This window comes from Streptopelia decaocto, assembly GCF_964273445.1.
Source record: "Streptopelia decaocto genome assembly, chromosome: 2".
NCBI lineage: Eukaryota > Metazoa > Chordata > Aves > Columbiformes > Columbidae > Streptopelia > Streptopelia decaocto.
Window position 1 is genome coordinate 36,389,921 of NC_138655.1, and position 14,677 is coordinate 36,404,597.

General features: G+C 41.0%; 2 protein-coding genes across 6 annotated transcripts in view; one reads left to right on the plus strand and one right to left on the minus strand.

Annotated features, from left to right (window-relative positions):
* Positions 1 to 8,653, plus strand: part of ARFGEF1 (ARF guanine nucleotide exchange factor 1) — a 97,727-nt gene extending 89,074 nt beyond the window's left edge. The window contains exons 33-39 of the mRNA XM_082044731.1: positions 1,719 to 1,788; positions 2,725 to 2,854; positions 3,676 to 3,815; positions 4,185 to 4,353; positions 5,311 to 5,449; positions 6,347 to 6,464; positions 7,187 to 8,653. Of these exons, the coding sequence (XP_081900857.1) occupies positions 1,719 to 1,788; positions 2,725 to 2,854; positions 3,676 to 3,815; positions 4,185 to 4,353; positions 5,311 to 5,449; positions 6,347 to 6,464; positions 7,187 to 7,351 (931 nt within the window). The 3' untranslated portion in view covers positions 7,352 to 8,653. The remainder of the gene's footprint in view (positions 1 to 1,718; positions 1,789 to 2,724; positions 2,855 to 3,675; positions 3,816 to 4,184; positions 4,354 to 5,310; positions 5,450 to 6,346; positions 6,465 to 7,186) is intronic.
* A 128-nt stretch (positions 8,654 to 8,781) lies between these two features.
* Positions 8,782 to 14,677, minus strand: part of CSPP1 (centrosome and spindle pole associated protein 1) — a 67,089-nt gene continuing 61,193 nt past the window's right edge. For all 5 annotated transcript variants that reach the window (XM_082044736.1, XM_082044733.1, XM_082044734.1 and 2 more), the window contains one exon: positions 8,782 to 10,352. In XM_082044736.1, coding sequence (XP_081900862.1) covers positions 10,132 to 10,352 — 221 coding nt within the window. In that variant the 3' untranslated portion in view covers positions 8,782 to 10,131. The remainder of the gene's footprint in view (positions 10,353 to 14,677) is intronic.

Consider the following 14,677-nt stretch of genomic DNA (forward strand, 5'->3'; position numbering starts at 1 on the left):
TGGGCTGTTAAAGGGTGAGCGAGTCTTACTGATCACACCCTGGCTTTCCAATTGACGGATCAACTTCTGGATAGGAATCAAAGAGTCTCGATTGGTGCGATATTGCCGGCGATGCACCGTCGTGGTAGCAATTGGCACCTGCCGATCGTCAACCATCAGCAGTCCTACAACAGAAGGATCATCTGAAAGACCAGGCAAATCAGACAGCTGTTCAATTTTCTCAGTGTCCACAGCTGCTATACCAAATGCCCACCTATACCCTTTTGGGTCCTTAAAATACCCTCTCTTGAGGTAGTCTATGCCAAGGATGCACGGAGCATCTGGACCAGTCACAATAGGATGCTGTTCAGCTGCTTTTCAATCCATCTCACTGTTTGCTCATCCAGGCCATACATTTAATAATTTGATTCTTCTTTTTATTTAATTTGTGGGCTGTTTATATTTTATTTAATTTAAATTTTCTGAAGCTTCATGAGAGCAAATCTTGGCTCACTGGCACTGAGATAGCCAGGGTGAATGCCCTCTTGTCCTTGGGAAATTCAAGAATTAGAATCAGTTCCTTGCACAAATTAGGATGATCTGGCCTCTACTGGCTCGATAATGGCTCATTATTCCAATGCCTCCTTTGGCAGATGGAAGTTTACGACTTTATAGCCCCAAATAAATTACACTGTATTTAGCAACCTCTAATCCAGAATAATCTACAGTTTGTGTCCTGGTAGCTTTCAAAAATCGGTTCTCTGATTTACTTTATTTGTTGTCTCATTATATGCCTCAAGATTTCATCTTTTCTTATCTCCAGTTTGTCTTTTGAGTTACATGGTCTTCAGTTGTCTGGAGATCAGTGATATGTTAATTTAGGATCCTTAACACAGTAGGAAAGATCTCATATGCAGATACAAAAGTCCATCAAGTGATGCCTCACACAGATTGAGGCTAAATACTTGAGATCTTAACCACAACAAATAACTTTAATCTTACTTTATAGCAATAGATTTGATAGAACGAGAAACTCTGGGAGCACTTAATCCAATTTCCCTCAATTCTTGTCAGCCATAGCCAACCTCAGTAAGATGCAGTTAATGTAAAAGTTCTTCAGTGCTTAAGGTGAAGATCCTCAGGACAGCAACGTGCTAGAGGAAAACAGCAGGGAAGGGATCAGGAGAATTGTCAGTGGCTTGGTGCCTCGTAACAGCCATGACTCCTTGGTGAAAGTGTTGAATTCAAGGTGGAAATAGAACTACAATTGTGGAACATATCCCAGACAGAGAATGCAAAACATCTCCACAAGTTCATGCTGATTTGTCCTGGGGTAGATTCATTCCTTACTCCAGGTGAAGCTTGAGGCAGTGTGAGAGACCAAGGCCCGCTAATGGCACCAGAGCGCTGCCTAAACCAAATCCAGTATTTCTGCCAAAATTTAATCCACCTCCACATAATCCAGTTGTCTGTCCAAACAATTGGCACAAACGTTGAAGTTCAAAAAACGCAATACTTAAATTTTTTAGTATGTGTGAAAGAATAAAATATATACTGTAAACTGAAATTAGTTAGTTAATTTGTGGAAGTATCTACATCCGATTCTTCCATTAATTGGTTTCCATTAATTTAAGTTGAAATAAACAAAAAAGCCACCATGTTAAGGTGGCCTTTAAGAATATCAGTTCTAATTTGTATTTCAAACTTCCTAAATTGCGTGCCGGTTTTGTGTTTTCAAGGCTGCTGACTTGGCGACCAGTGGGTGGGGAGCTTTGCTCTGGATCTCCCTCTGATGCAAAAGAAAAACTGGTAAGCTCCTGAAATTAAAAAAAATATGATAAAACCTGCAAGAGTGTGGTACAATTGTGTTGTGATGTAGAGTAAATTAAAAGTGTACTCAATTTAAAACTGTTTTTGTTTACTTGAAAAAGTGTTTTTTCCAGATAAAGTGCTATTTAATGCCAAAAAATGGCAAGGAATTGAGAAAGATAAGTATGTATTTGTTGGCAGCAAAGTTGGCTTCCAGAAGTTGGCAGTTAGCTGTTGTCTCTGTATATTTTAGGTAGTGTCCTGTGTCTGGCAGGTCTCTGTAATACTACACTGTTTTCTGATTTGGAGTGTGGGTTTTGTTTCATTTTGCTCAATATTCTCTTCGATATATTAGCATGACGAGAAAATGCTGGAGGTGGAAAGGCTGCCAGGTAGATTGACTTTTTATTCCTTCAAATTTTCTCTGGTAACAGGAGCTTAGTCATCAGTACTTAAAATAGAAGATTTGTATAACCGTTGGATTTCTTAGAACTGATTGAATAAACTGATGTAAAATTTGGATTTACCTACAAGTGGCAACCCCGTAGCTACTTTACTACTGAAGAGAATTAGTTTGGCTTTGGACATTCTCACGAGATTGCTACATGAAGTTCTTCATAGATTAATGAAGCATTTGATAACAATTGTTCAAGGATATGGTCCCAGATGAGTTCTACTAAGAGCAGCCAAAAAAACGGTGTGCAGAATACTACTCATTGACTTTGCTGTGCAATTGAGTATTTGTTGCTTCTTGAATTTTCAATGCTTTCTTAGTAGCTCATCTCCTTAGTGCATCTTTCTTGAATGCTAATAGCAAATATGACCGAAGTGAATGAAATAGAGCAGTGTCTGAAGCTATGAGAGCACAACACTATTGACGATTACCTCGCAGAAATCTTCTGTAGGTTAATGGGGTTTTTTTGGCTTTCTTTTCAGGATACAATCTCACAGAAGTCAGTAGATATTCATGATTCTGTTCAGCCGAGATCTTCAGATGGGCGTCCGTATCAACCCAGCGCAGGGCCCACCGCAGGTGAAGAAATGAGTAAAACCAGGCCGACAGCAAGTGCGTGTTTTGTACTGATTCGACATTTTGTATCTGTTCATGGTAGTATTTAGCAGATGTTTGATATCTTCAGTTATAACCTCAGCTATAACTTTAGAAACATGATGTGGAGAAAATTACATTGACTAATTTTTTGTCTTTATGTACTATGACAGAATTCTGTTGGATTCTTGTGAGTCCACATTTTTGACCTGTGCTTTAAAAATCTAGAGTTCAGCTGCTGACTTGCAAAATATTAAAACTAGTACTCTCCTTATAATGCTGTGCAAATGAGTCATTTTTTACATAAGAGCAAGGTTCTTTCTGTGCAAAATGCAACAGAAGCAATAGCTAAAAAAAAAAAGGCGCTTATTTAGACTGATTTGAAGAGAGTATATAAAACTATAAAACCTTTAAGATACTTGTGCAAAGTTACGTGTTGGTGCTTTAAATGCTCATGCCTGGTGGCGTTAGAATTTGCCACAAGCACAAAAAAGCAGCAGTGATAGCGGTGCTGTCCTGAGCCACCTCTGGCTCTTGCCATTGCAATGGTGCCAACAACAAGGTCACTAATTTGGGGTATTTTTAGGTAACACTGAAAATTTGTCCAATACATGGCAGGTGACTTGAAAGTTAGGAAATAACTTTTTTAAAACCTGCCAGTTGTTAACATGGTGATCAGTCCTGGCTTTAGATAAATAATTCACATGGTGCATTCTAGGTATGGTTTATTAATGTGCTTGAAGTTAAGCTGTTGTTCAACTTACGCCCAAAACAACTCAAAAAAGAAAGTATTGCAGTGCTTTAGTTAACAAGCAATTTTCTTTTTCTTTTCTTTAAAGAGTTTCCAGAACAGAAGTTATTTGCTGCTCTTTTGATCAAGTGCGTTGTACAACTGGAACTCATTCAGACTATCGACAATATTGTGTTCTTCCCAGCAACTAGCAAAAAGGAGGATGCAGAGAATCTAGCAGCAGCACAAGTAAGTACAACTGATCAGTACCTCTCTTTTTAACAGCTTTTTCTCTAGTGGATAACATTTTCATAAACTCCTGTGACTTCTTCTAATTTACACTTTATAGAAGCACTTGAGAACTTCCAGCAGACTGTTGAGATCTTTTACATCTTGCATTAAATTGTATTTGCTGTGCTGGGGCAGCACCCTGTGGAGATGAAAACATGAGTAGTTCAAAGGGATTTATGTAACTGGGATTTGGATACAACTTCTAGTACAGTTTTAAGTGTAAATACAAATGCAGATGAAAACAGGGTAGGATTGATTTATCACAGGAGCCTGCTGAAGGCAATTATGCATTTTTACTTGAAATCCCTTTTTTTTCTTTTTTAATAGAGAGATGCCGTAGACTTCGATGTCCATGTGGATACACAAGATCAAGGGATGTACCGTTTTCTAACATCACAGCAGCTTTTCAAACTTCTCGATTGTCTGCTAGAATCTCACAGGTTTGCTAAAGCATTTAATTCAAACAATGAACAAAGAACTGCCCTCTGGAAAGCAGGTGAGTCAGTCACCTTGGAGAAATATGTTGCGAGAATTTGTTAGTGTGCTTTGAATTGACCCAAAAATAGGTCAGAAGTACTTTGATGCTGAATGTAGAATTGAATATCAGGCTGTAACTTTATAACCCTAGAATCCCTAAGGGAAGGAGAGACATCTGTGTGGGTGCGAAGATCTTTTTGATTTCCTAAAATGTTAAGGTTTCACAGGGCTGTGGCTGCCGAGCTGATCCCTGACTGGAAGTGTGAGTCCTGTGCTTGGAAGCTGCCAGCACAAAACCCCAAAACTCGCTAGCGGGGTTGTTTTGCCTACCACTATATGAGTGAAATATATGAAATTTTCTGTAATAGAAGAAAAATAGACTGTCTGTAGTGCTGTGTTTAATCTGCTTTTTGCACATAAGTTAGCTGTATTAGTATTTTGAATGGTGAATGCACACTGTGAATATGTGGCAAGCTGGTTTGAGCATTGGTGTTTGGTTACAAAGAACCACTTCTGCTTGAAGTGAGGTAGTGTTAATATCTATGGCTATGCTTTTTGCTAGTACAGACCTCCACTAGCAAACTGAGTTTAGTTATACAATAACAGCTTTGGAAACAGTAGTATTGTACATATTTTTATCAAAAACAAGCAATAAAACAGTATGCCCTGTAGATATCTGATTGAGACAAAATGGTCCATTGTTCAGGTGGTTAGAATGCACTGTAATCATACACCCAGCTTTCACTTCTGCCTGGAAGCTTAGATATAAAAACAGGTGCCAAACCCTATTCTGGTGTATATGCCTAGGTTAATTTTTAGCAGTACTCCGTTGTACTGAATGGCGTGAGCAATGAATCGCATAAGGTGGTTCTTCTGAATGTCCGCGTGCAAGAGACACTTAGAAGGAAAAGTGGGGGGCTGTAAAGAAAAGGTCAGCTGGAACAAAAATCTGAATGGCTGCTTGGAATTTCTCTAGGTTTCAAAGGGAAATCAAAGCCCAATCTTCTGAAACAGGAGACCAGCAGTCTCGCCTGTGGGTTGCGCATTCTCTTCCGCATGTACATGGACGAAAGCCGAACCAGCGCCTGGGAGGAAGTCCAGCACAGGCTACTGAAGTAAGGTCCACGTAGCTGAACCTCTCGCTGTGATTCTGATAGAGCTCCTCTGTTTGCAGTAAACTTCCCAGTGCTAGCACAGCGTGGTGGGGGTCACAGCTAATAGTAAAGAGTTTTTATGTTGTGTGGAGAGTGCTGGGTCTCCAGCTACTAATGCCGCCTCTGCCTTTTGTTCTCATTACGTGTTTTGCAGGAGAGAACAAAAGTTTTGTCTCACCTTTTTTTCTGTAGCATGTGGGTAGGTGGGGGATTGTTATAGCTCCTCTTGAAAAGCAACTATCACCTAAACCCTGCTTTTTTCTTTCAGTAACCCCAGATATTTTAGGGAAGTGATGCTGTTTGTGCTCATCTGCACCAATCGGCCCTGGGCTTGTGGAGCCTACGGGCACACAAAAGCTTTTGGTTTTTTGCTTATTCTTTACTGTGAATACTAAGGTTCGCCTACATTTTTTTAGTTTACAAAGTTGTTCAAGCGAGTGTTGGAATAACAGCGGGTTTAAAACCATGGCAGTAACACAGTGAAAATATGTTAAGGTTTATAGACCAAGGAGCAGAGCTGAAAACTACCCTGGTTACATTGGCATGAGATTAATTTTTTAAGGTCTATATATCATTTTGTCACGTGCCTTTTAATACCTCTCAAAGAGCACTTGATACACTTCAAATATGTGCACAAAAGCACAATAGTGTTTTTTCAGCATATTTAATTACAGAAGTCCCAGGATTTGGGGTTTGAGTTGAACAAAGCCTCTGCTTTCTATCACTAATGAAGCTCACAGTAGGTTTCATAAAAGGATGTTGTTCTACGCCGGTATAGTTGCAAAGCTGAAACTCCCTCTCTGCAGTAGGGTTCAAAATAGAATGTTAGTTACTAGCTTTTGTGGTTTTTCTCTCTAGTGTCTGCAGTGAGGCTCTGAGTTATTTCCTCACTCTCACATCAGAAAGTCACCGGGAAGCCTGGACTAATCTATTACTCTTGTTTTTGACTAAAGTCCTGAAGATAAGTGACGAGAGGGTAAGTAACTGGAATGGTATTTAAGACAATGTTTCCAGGTAAGAAGTAGTTGCAGACCGGTTCTTCACACACAGTTACATACTTGACTTTAAAAGCTCCTGCTGCTCTGCAGACACTCTTTGTTGAGGAAATGTGTGTTAAAACTGACAGTAGTAACGCAAAATGAGGGTGCAGTGAGTGACAAAATGTGTCTGAGAAAATTTAAAATATGCTAAAATCCATGAGAAGCGTGTGTTAAGCTGCTTTTACTTCTCTCCTGCTGAGGAAGAGGATGAGTGGCTGATATTTTAGTCAAAGAAATAGCTCCTGTTTCTGCTTTCAGTGCTACATGAACATCACCTTGACCTTCTCCAAAGCAATTCTCCAGTAAATAAATCCATATCTGGATCTCCCTCTACTTCTAACATAATTTGGCTGAAATATTAAGTGAAATGGGCCAACCACAACAAAAAAATTAACTTAAAAGAGAAAAATTCTTCATCCTGGATAACAAGTATCAGTGAGGATCTGTGTGTAGGGAGTGAGCATCTGTCTGGGTCCATCTCAGCTGCCTCAGCCTTTTCCAGCACTGCCAGCTTTAGTTCTGCAGGTGTTTCTGCGTGTCCCTTTGTGGCTTTCTCACATGGGCTTGGGAGAACATTTAAAATTCTTCATTTGCAAGATGCTTTTTGAGGTGTGTTGATGCGTAATAGAGCAATTTCTTCTGTGTGTTTCCTCCTCAGTTCAAGGCTCATGCCTCCTTCTACTATCCTCTGTTGTGTGAAATTATGCAGTTTGATCTCATTCCTGAACTTCGAGCTGTTCTACGAAGGTTTTTCCTGCGGATCGGTGTGGTTTTCCAGATATCCCAACCGCCAGAACAAGAGTCTGGAATAAGCAAGCAGTAGCAGATGGTGACCGAGTGTTGCTCTGTTCAAAAGTTTCTGTTCCTCAGCTAAATTAAAGGACCAGGTAGCTGAGCCACTCTCTGGATTTCCATAAAAACGGTTTGTTTGCACGGCAGCGTGTAGCCAAGGGTTAACGGTACAGATGCTCACAGCTGTAATTAAGGCTCGCGACACTCCGGCCCCTTCTTTCCAGGTGGATTCTCTCCATCGGTTCCTGTCCCCTGGCCCGTGCCGAGCACAGCGCCAGTTCTTAGCACAGTCCTCTGGTCAGCACGGGCCGCGGTTCCTCCCCTGTCCTCGGCAGCAGAGCAGCCACGGGCGCCTGTGGCAGGTGTGGAAGTCAAGTGTACCCAAAGAACTATATGTGTAAAGGTTTGAGCTTCTGCAAGAAGTACAACTCAGGAGAGGTGTATTTTGAAGGATAAGATGTTTATAGTGAAAAGCAAATGGAGATTATTGTTCATGGTAAAAGATATTTAGCAACTATGTCTGATATTCTAAGATTTTTGCACACTCAGGCTGTCTGAGACATTGGTAATCATCCTTCTGTGAAAAATGTACAGAGATGCAGGTCTGTAATATAAACTCTTTAACACTATACAGTTCTTCCTGAATTGTTTTATTTCTGTATTATTGATTTGCTGAAAACCCATAACACTTCCTTGTTTACCAAATGCACTAGAAGTTTGGGTTTATTTTTTTGGGTTCTGGGTTTTTTTTTTCCTTTTTCTCTTTGTTTTTTTTTGGTTTCGTTGTAGCCCATAAGTTAGTGTTGCTGACTTTTGTCAAGAACAGAGGTAGAAATATCACGACTGACATAACTACCTGTAATATACTTGGTTTAGGGCTTTTAAATATAATGAGCCATTGAAATGATGATTCTTCAAGGACTGGAACTTGAATCACTGCAAACAAGTCTAGGTTGTGTCTGCTGTCACATGTTTTTTGTTTGATGTAGATTTCACTCTTATGTACAGAATTTAATGTTGAATATATTAAAGTAAAAATCTGGCATGGTTTGGGGCTGGTTAAATTTATTGGAAATGTATTCATACTGTGAATTGTGCTCTGATGGATAAAAGACAAGATTGTCAAGCATTCTGTATTACAATGGATGTAGAAATTTTTTTCAGATGGACAAAATGTATATGGTACAGATATGTAAAGTTTTCTATGTAAAAAAAATTCTGTACAACTTTCTGTACAATATTTGGTTCTCATCTGGCATATTCTAATCAGGTTATAGGTCAATAAAGTTTTTGAACTCTTTCATCAGTGCAATCAAAACCCGTCTAATCCACAGCTACTTGTTGTACAGTTTCCTTGGACTCTCATGCAAACCCCAGCGCTTGGGGCAGAGGGGTTGGTGCCTTTTGCTTGACTGGGGTGGGTCTTCCCACTCTTGGGCAAATACAGGTTGAAAAAGAGTGTTAAGTTTTAAAGGAAAAAAAAAAAAAGGTGGGAAGAGTAAAACTGCTTGGAGGTGAACTAGTCAAATGAACCCTGTAGTGCTGCCCAAATAGAAACTCAGATACTGTGTTTTGCTTTCTGGGAATCAAAATACTAATACGAAAGAGACTGGAGTAAGGGTGGATGGGAGGGAAAGGCTGGGAGGACAGTTCCTCAGAATACATCAGCCAGCTCAGCCGTGTCCGTGTCTTTGCTTTTGTCAGGAAAAGTGGAGTTGGATTGTTCCCCAGTTCTCACAATTTGCAGAGAAGATGGAGGACTGAGAAAGTGACGATGGAGCCCAATCTCGCAGAGGAATCGATCGGCCGGTAGCTGTTCTCAGGCTCCAAAACTAAGCGTGAGCAGTTCGATTAAATGAAATAAGCTATGAAAAAGCCAGGGAAGGGAATTAAAAGGCATGACCTGAGACTAGGAGGCTTCCTAATGTTAATTGGGGTGGAGCAAAATCAAATTGCATTTATCAAAGACAGGAGGGGGATAATTGAGGTTATTTTGATTAATTGCAGTTGTACAGCCTTTCTTCTTGGGCTGCATTTCATTTTTTCAGCTTGTTGTGTGATGTTTAAATTTTAAACCACTGTACTAGGCCAGGCCTGAGGTCTTTCTTGCCTGTTAGTGATCAGTAATAATTCTTAGGGTAAGTATAACATGTATTTTTCCTGTTTATTTGAAACAGGAAAACATCCAAGTTTGTTTGTGAATAATGTAAGCTGAAGCAAATGATAAGAAAATTTAAGTCCTGCTTTTACATGTTTAGTAGCAAAATAATTTATTAACTCTTTAATCAGAACCATAAATTAAATATATGCAACTATATATGTATTTCCAGCACACAACAGGTTAGGGAACATAAGAGACATTGCTAATAGTCATTTTTCCATGAAACTGCTGAGCTTTCATGCAGAATAGCACTCATCACTGTGTGAAATGCAAGTGCCCTTCTCCAAGTCATTTACTGTTTTGGTAAAAGCTTAAAATGCACCTCTGCTGTTGGGTTGCTCTGTTTCCAGACAGTTTTGGAGTTTGACTATAAACAAAGCTAAAAATTAATTTTGATTTAATATCAAATACACACACACACACACACACTCGTTGTGGTAAGTCCAGCTCTGAGGCTGAAACTTGTATAAAAAGTGCAAAAAACGCGCAGGTGTTGCTCCCACTGCCCACATCCCTGCTCTACACCTCCATGACACTGCAGCTTCTGTTATCTCATTATTGCTACTGCAAATGCACACAGTCTGTACAGGGAAGCGCAGGATCCCCTGACGGACCCTGGAAAGTGCGGTAGTGCTGCGCGGCGCCGCCTGTCAGCCGTGGGCCGTGGAGAGGCCCTGCCAGCCCAGCGGGATTTCGGGTGACAGCTTTGCTGGGCTTGGCTGATCAGCCATGAGCCTGCGCAGCGTCTCTGACGTTCCCGGCCGCAGCCAGGGCTCTGTTGCAACCGTGTCGACGGAGCTGGGACGTCTGCCCTGGTGAGATGGAACGCGCTTCAGGAGATCATCCGCTGCTCCCAGGGAAAGAGAATCGCCTGAGGGAGACAGACAGCAACACAGGGATGGTAAAGGGGACAAAAGCTTTTCACAGCTTAGCACATTTTGTTGTATTGAACATTTTTCATGTTCTGGGGAACTGGGCCCATCTCAAGGCAACAGCTAAAGACTCCAAGTCTTTGATGTCTGAGGCCAGCAGCTCCTCCTCCTGCAGATCAACAAGGGGCTGACACGGGCAATTCTGGATGGGCTCAGCAGAAGGCTCTTGCTTTCCCAAAGCCTCCAGCTACAGGGAGAAGTCAAATCTGTCAGTGCCTATATGCATAGCAACCACATTTAAAAATAAGGCCATTAAATTTCACTGTTACAGCTAAACACTCCAGTAGAGACAGTCTCGAACTCAGCAAGAATTATTTTAGTGCCGGTGAAGAGTGCAAACGCAAACAAGCCTGGACATCACAGTCCAGCACAGCTCATAACCTCAAAGCAATGTCACTGGGAAATGCGTGCTGGGGCAGTTGCCACCTTCTAGCGACAAAACAAACTACACGCATTTCAAAAACAAACAAGCAAGCAAAGAAAACCAACCACCACAGCCAGCCTTGCCTTTCAACTCGGGGTTGTAACCACTCTGAGCTCTACTATTCCTTGTTTCAATTCAGTCAGCAATTGTACCTACCTGATACCTTTGACAGGTAGTTTTAAGTGAGGATTATGAAACAACATGAATTTTTATTGTATATAAAAATATAAAAGGATATAAGTGTATCATTTCTCTGCACTGTTCATTTTTTAGATTTGCAACATTTATTTTTTACATATATAAAATAAAAAATAGTGCAAAACCCCCATGCCTATAGCAACTGAAAACAGTAGTTTTCTTCTTTAAAGCTGAGTCATGTAAATGAGGAGGTTCTGGGTTGTTGGACTTTTTTAAGCTGGGCTGAAAAATGCTTGGAGACTCTGCATTGGGAAAAAAAATCACAACATTTTTTCAGAAACATACTAATTCCAGTAAAACGTAACAGAATTATATATTCTTTAGTGATTAAATATGTCACTTAAGCAATTCATAAATGTCATGTAAGTATTTGGATGACCTTTCCAAAGTGCAGGTTTTTATTTTGCACAAAAATGATGATTATTTAAAATTTGATTTTAAAACAAAGTTTCTCTGAAGTTCTCATTATAACTTGAAAGCCAATGGTCTCAGCATGGCTGTGAGAACCCGAGGCCCACAGGGGCAGCAGCCTGGTCTGTAGACGTGAAGGGCAGGACAGAAACCACATAATCCCACAGCCATCAGGAGCAAAGGCTCGGGTTTGGTGCCTAAGGCGGGATGCAGGTTCTAAAACAAAATGCCAAACACTTTTTGTTCCAAAAAAGAATTTGGCACTGAATCCACACGTTCTGTCACATCACAGACATCTGATCATCCTCCAAGCTTTCTCAGTCTGGTTAAAACAGAACCTCTCTGTAACACTTGGAAAAGCAAGCAGAGCTCTCCCTCTCTCAGGCCTGTCACCTCTGCGTGACGCTGGGTGTAAAGCTGGGTGTAAAGCTGGCAGAGGGAACCTCTTTGTCTCCTAAATCCTGGGTCAGATGAACTTGCCTATGGGCTGGAACCCACTGTTTTTACATACATAAGTTACGGTGGGATTAACAACAAGACACAGCGGGAAAAATAATACCTAAAAAGAAAATTAATTTTCTCTTTGCCACCTTTTCAAGAGATTTAGAAACAATAAAAATAAGGTAATGGATTTGTTTTGAGACAAACTGTGGGCTTTAAGGCCAGAAGCCTGCATTTCCACAAGTTCAACTATTGCTGCCTTCAAAGACGAAGCCATTCCACCTTCCAGCAATCAGAGGGAAGAACAACTCTTGTGTCAGGGATAAGATCACAGTGCTCATCACCATATCAGGCTCATTCCGTCCCGCTTTTAGAAAGCACAACAGATGGGCTACAGTACAAAGCTTGCTTCATCGTGGATTTCAACACTTTCGATCCTCCATTAAAAACTGTTCTTAATTGGGCCACATGTAAAGAATTTTCTTTGGAGTTGCCACTGATAATTCACTGTTTGTATCATAAAATCATAGAGTACTTTGGGTTGGAAGGGACCTTCAAAGCTCATCTAGTCCAAACCCCCTGCACTGGGCAGGGACATCTTCAACTAGATCAGGTTGCTCAGAGCCCCGTCCAGCCTGGCCTGGAATGTCTCCAGGGATGGGGCATCTACCACCTCTCTGGGCAACCTGGGCCAGTGTTTCACCACCCTCATTGTGAAAAATTTCTTCCTCATGTCTGGTCTGAACTCCACTCTTTTGGTTTAAAACCATTACCCCTTGTCCTGTCGTAACAGCCTCTTCTAGACAGTCGGTCCCCATCCTTCTTATAGGCCCCTGTTAAGTACAGAAAGGCCACGGTAATGTCTCCCCAGAGCCTTCTGTTCCGCACCTGCAGGCTGGGGATAAGCAGACCTCTTTCCTTCACATGAAATACTGATTGAGAAACCGAGTGGTGTCTGGACTGCTGCTAAACACTGACTGCACCACCCCCCAAACACAGCCCGCAGCACATCCTGTCCCCAGATGAGAACAAAGTCCTGCAGCATAATGGCTAAAAAGTCTCAAGCAATTTAGGCAACTTCTCTTACATACAGCAGAGTTTCAGCCACATACCTGATGTGCTCAAAGCTGTGAGAATTCTCTTCTGTATCTGAGCCTGCTCTTGTTTACACGGTTAGGAACATGCACACATTGCCTGCTGGAGAAAGGAGCTGCTGGCTTGCAGAGACTTAATTGCCTGAAGTAGTCACCAAGTCTACGTTGATGGGAATGCTTTGGATGGTTGCAAACAGAGGAGGAGGCCTGGCTCCAGTATGCACTAATTTTCCAATTAGGAAAACAATTCTAGGGTGGCCTTAGGATTCCCAGGTCAGTCCCATAAACTGCTGTGAACAGAGGCTCCTTACTGTGCCAACAGGATCAGCTCTTAATGTTTATCAAAGCTGGTAAATGGCCAATTCCCGGTCATTTAAAGGGAAGATAAGCAGTTCTCTAGTTATATATTTGACAGAATTGTTTTCTCGCCACAGTGCCTCTGAGGATGGAGGAGAAATAACAGCCCAAGCTGTTAGGAAAGCAAGAGGATGCCACAGGGCTTCTATCAAACTCCTCAGGAAAAGGAATAAAAACACATATACTGAGGGATGATTGATGGTGCCCATGTATTCCAAAGAAAAAGTTACATACAGACATAAATATATACGTGTACACACACACATAAAAATTATATCTATCTAATGGCCAAAGCTCTGGAGACCATGACAAACACAAGGCAAACAAAGTTAAAAGTGTAGTTCACATGACATGAGGTGAAATTATAAAAGGTGAGATAGAACAAGGGCAGACAAGTAGAAGTTCACATGGCAAAAATGTTTGGATGGAGTAAAATCAGTAAAGCATTAGTTTAGATCAGGTAACTACTCCTGCATTTATACAGTCCTAAAATTACATTCAGCCCTTTGAAAGCAACCATGAGGCTGACGTGGCCACCAGTGAAAATGAGTTTGACACCCCTGGTTTAGATTAGAGAAGAAATGAATATGAATGGGGATTTTTTTAGTGATTTAAAAATCACAGTGAGGCAGTTAAAACAAAGAAAAAAACAAAGATGAAGTGCTTGTAAGAGAACCCACGGCAGCAGAATCAGAAAAACTGTCAGCACGTGTACTCTAAGTTTATAAAAAGGATCCTGATACCGTTATTGCCTAGACAACATAGCAATAGCATCCTAAAAAAAGGGAGATTTCAGGCTCATATGAAAGAATGAATAGCACAAAGTATTCAACTAGGTCATAATCCCTTTGAGAAATTAAAGGCCATTAATGGTTGCCGTAACTGGTACCTCATACACAGTGTATCTACATCAGTCAGCCTGTGGAGAAGCTCTGAGATAACTCCCAGAGTTTGATGCATTATATGGTCACAAGATGTACACCATAAATTCAAGTGCATGTATTGTGAAAGAGGTATCAATATCAGCCTCAAATACTGAATGATCATTTACGTTAACAAAACAGTAGAAAATCCAAATTAACTAGAAACTGATTTACTTCTTTATACACCATTTTCTGGCATATCTTCATGCCAGCTGGACCAGACATCTGGCTCTCAGGAATGCCCATCAACTCACAGCACATCACCATTATCCACTCAGGAGTTCCATTTCTTGCCACTAACACTGCAGCTGTGCAGCTGGATCTCCACATCTCCCTGCCAGCGGTGACACGTCGCAGGGTTAGAAGTGGTACAGACAGGACAAGCATGAGTGGCTTAGGAATTAGAGCATCTTTTC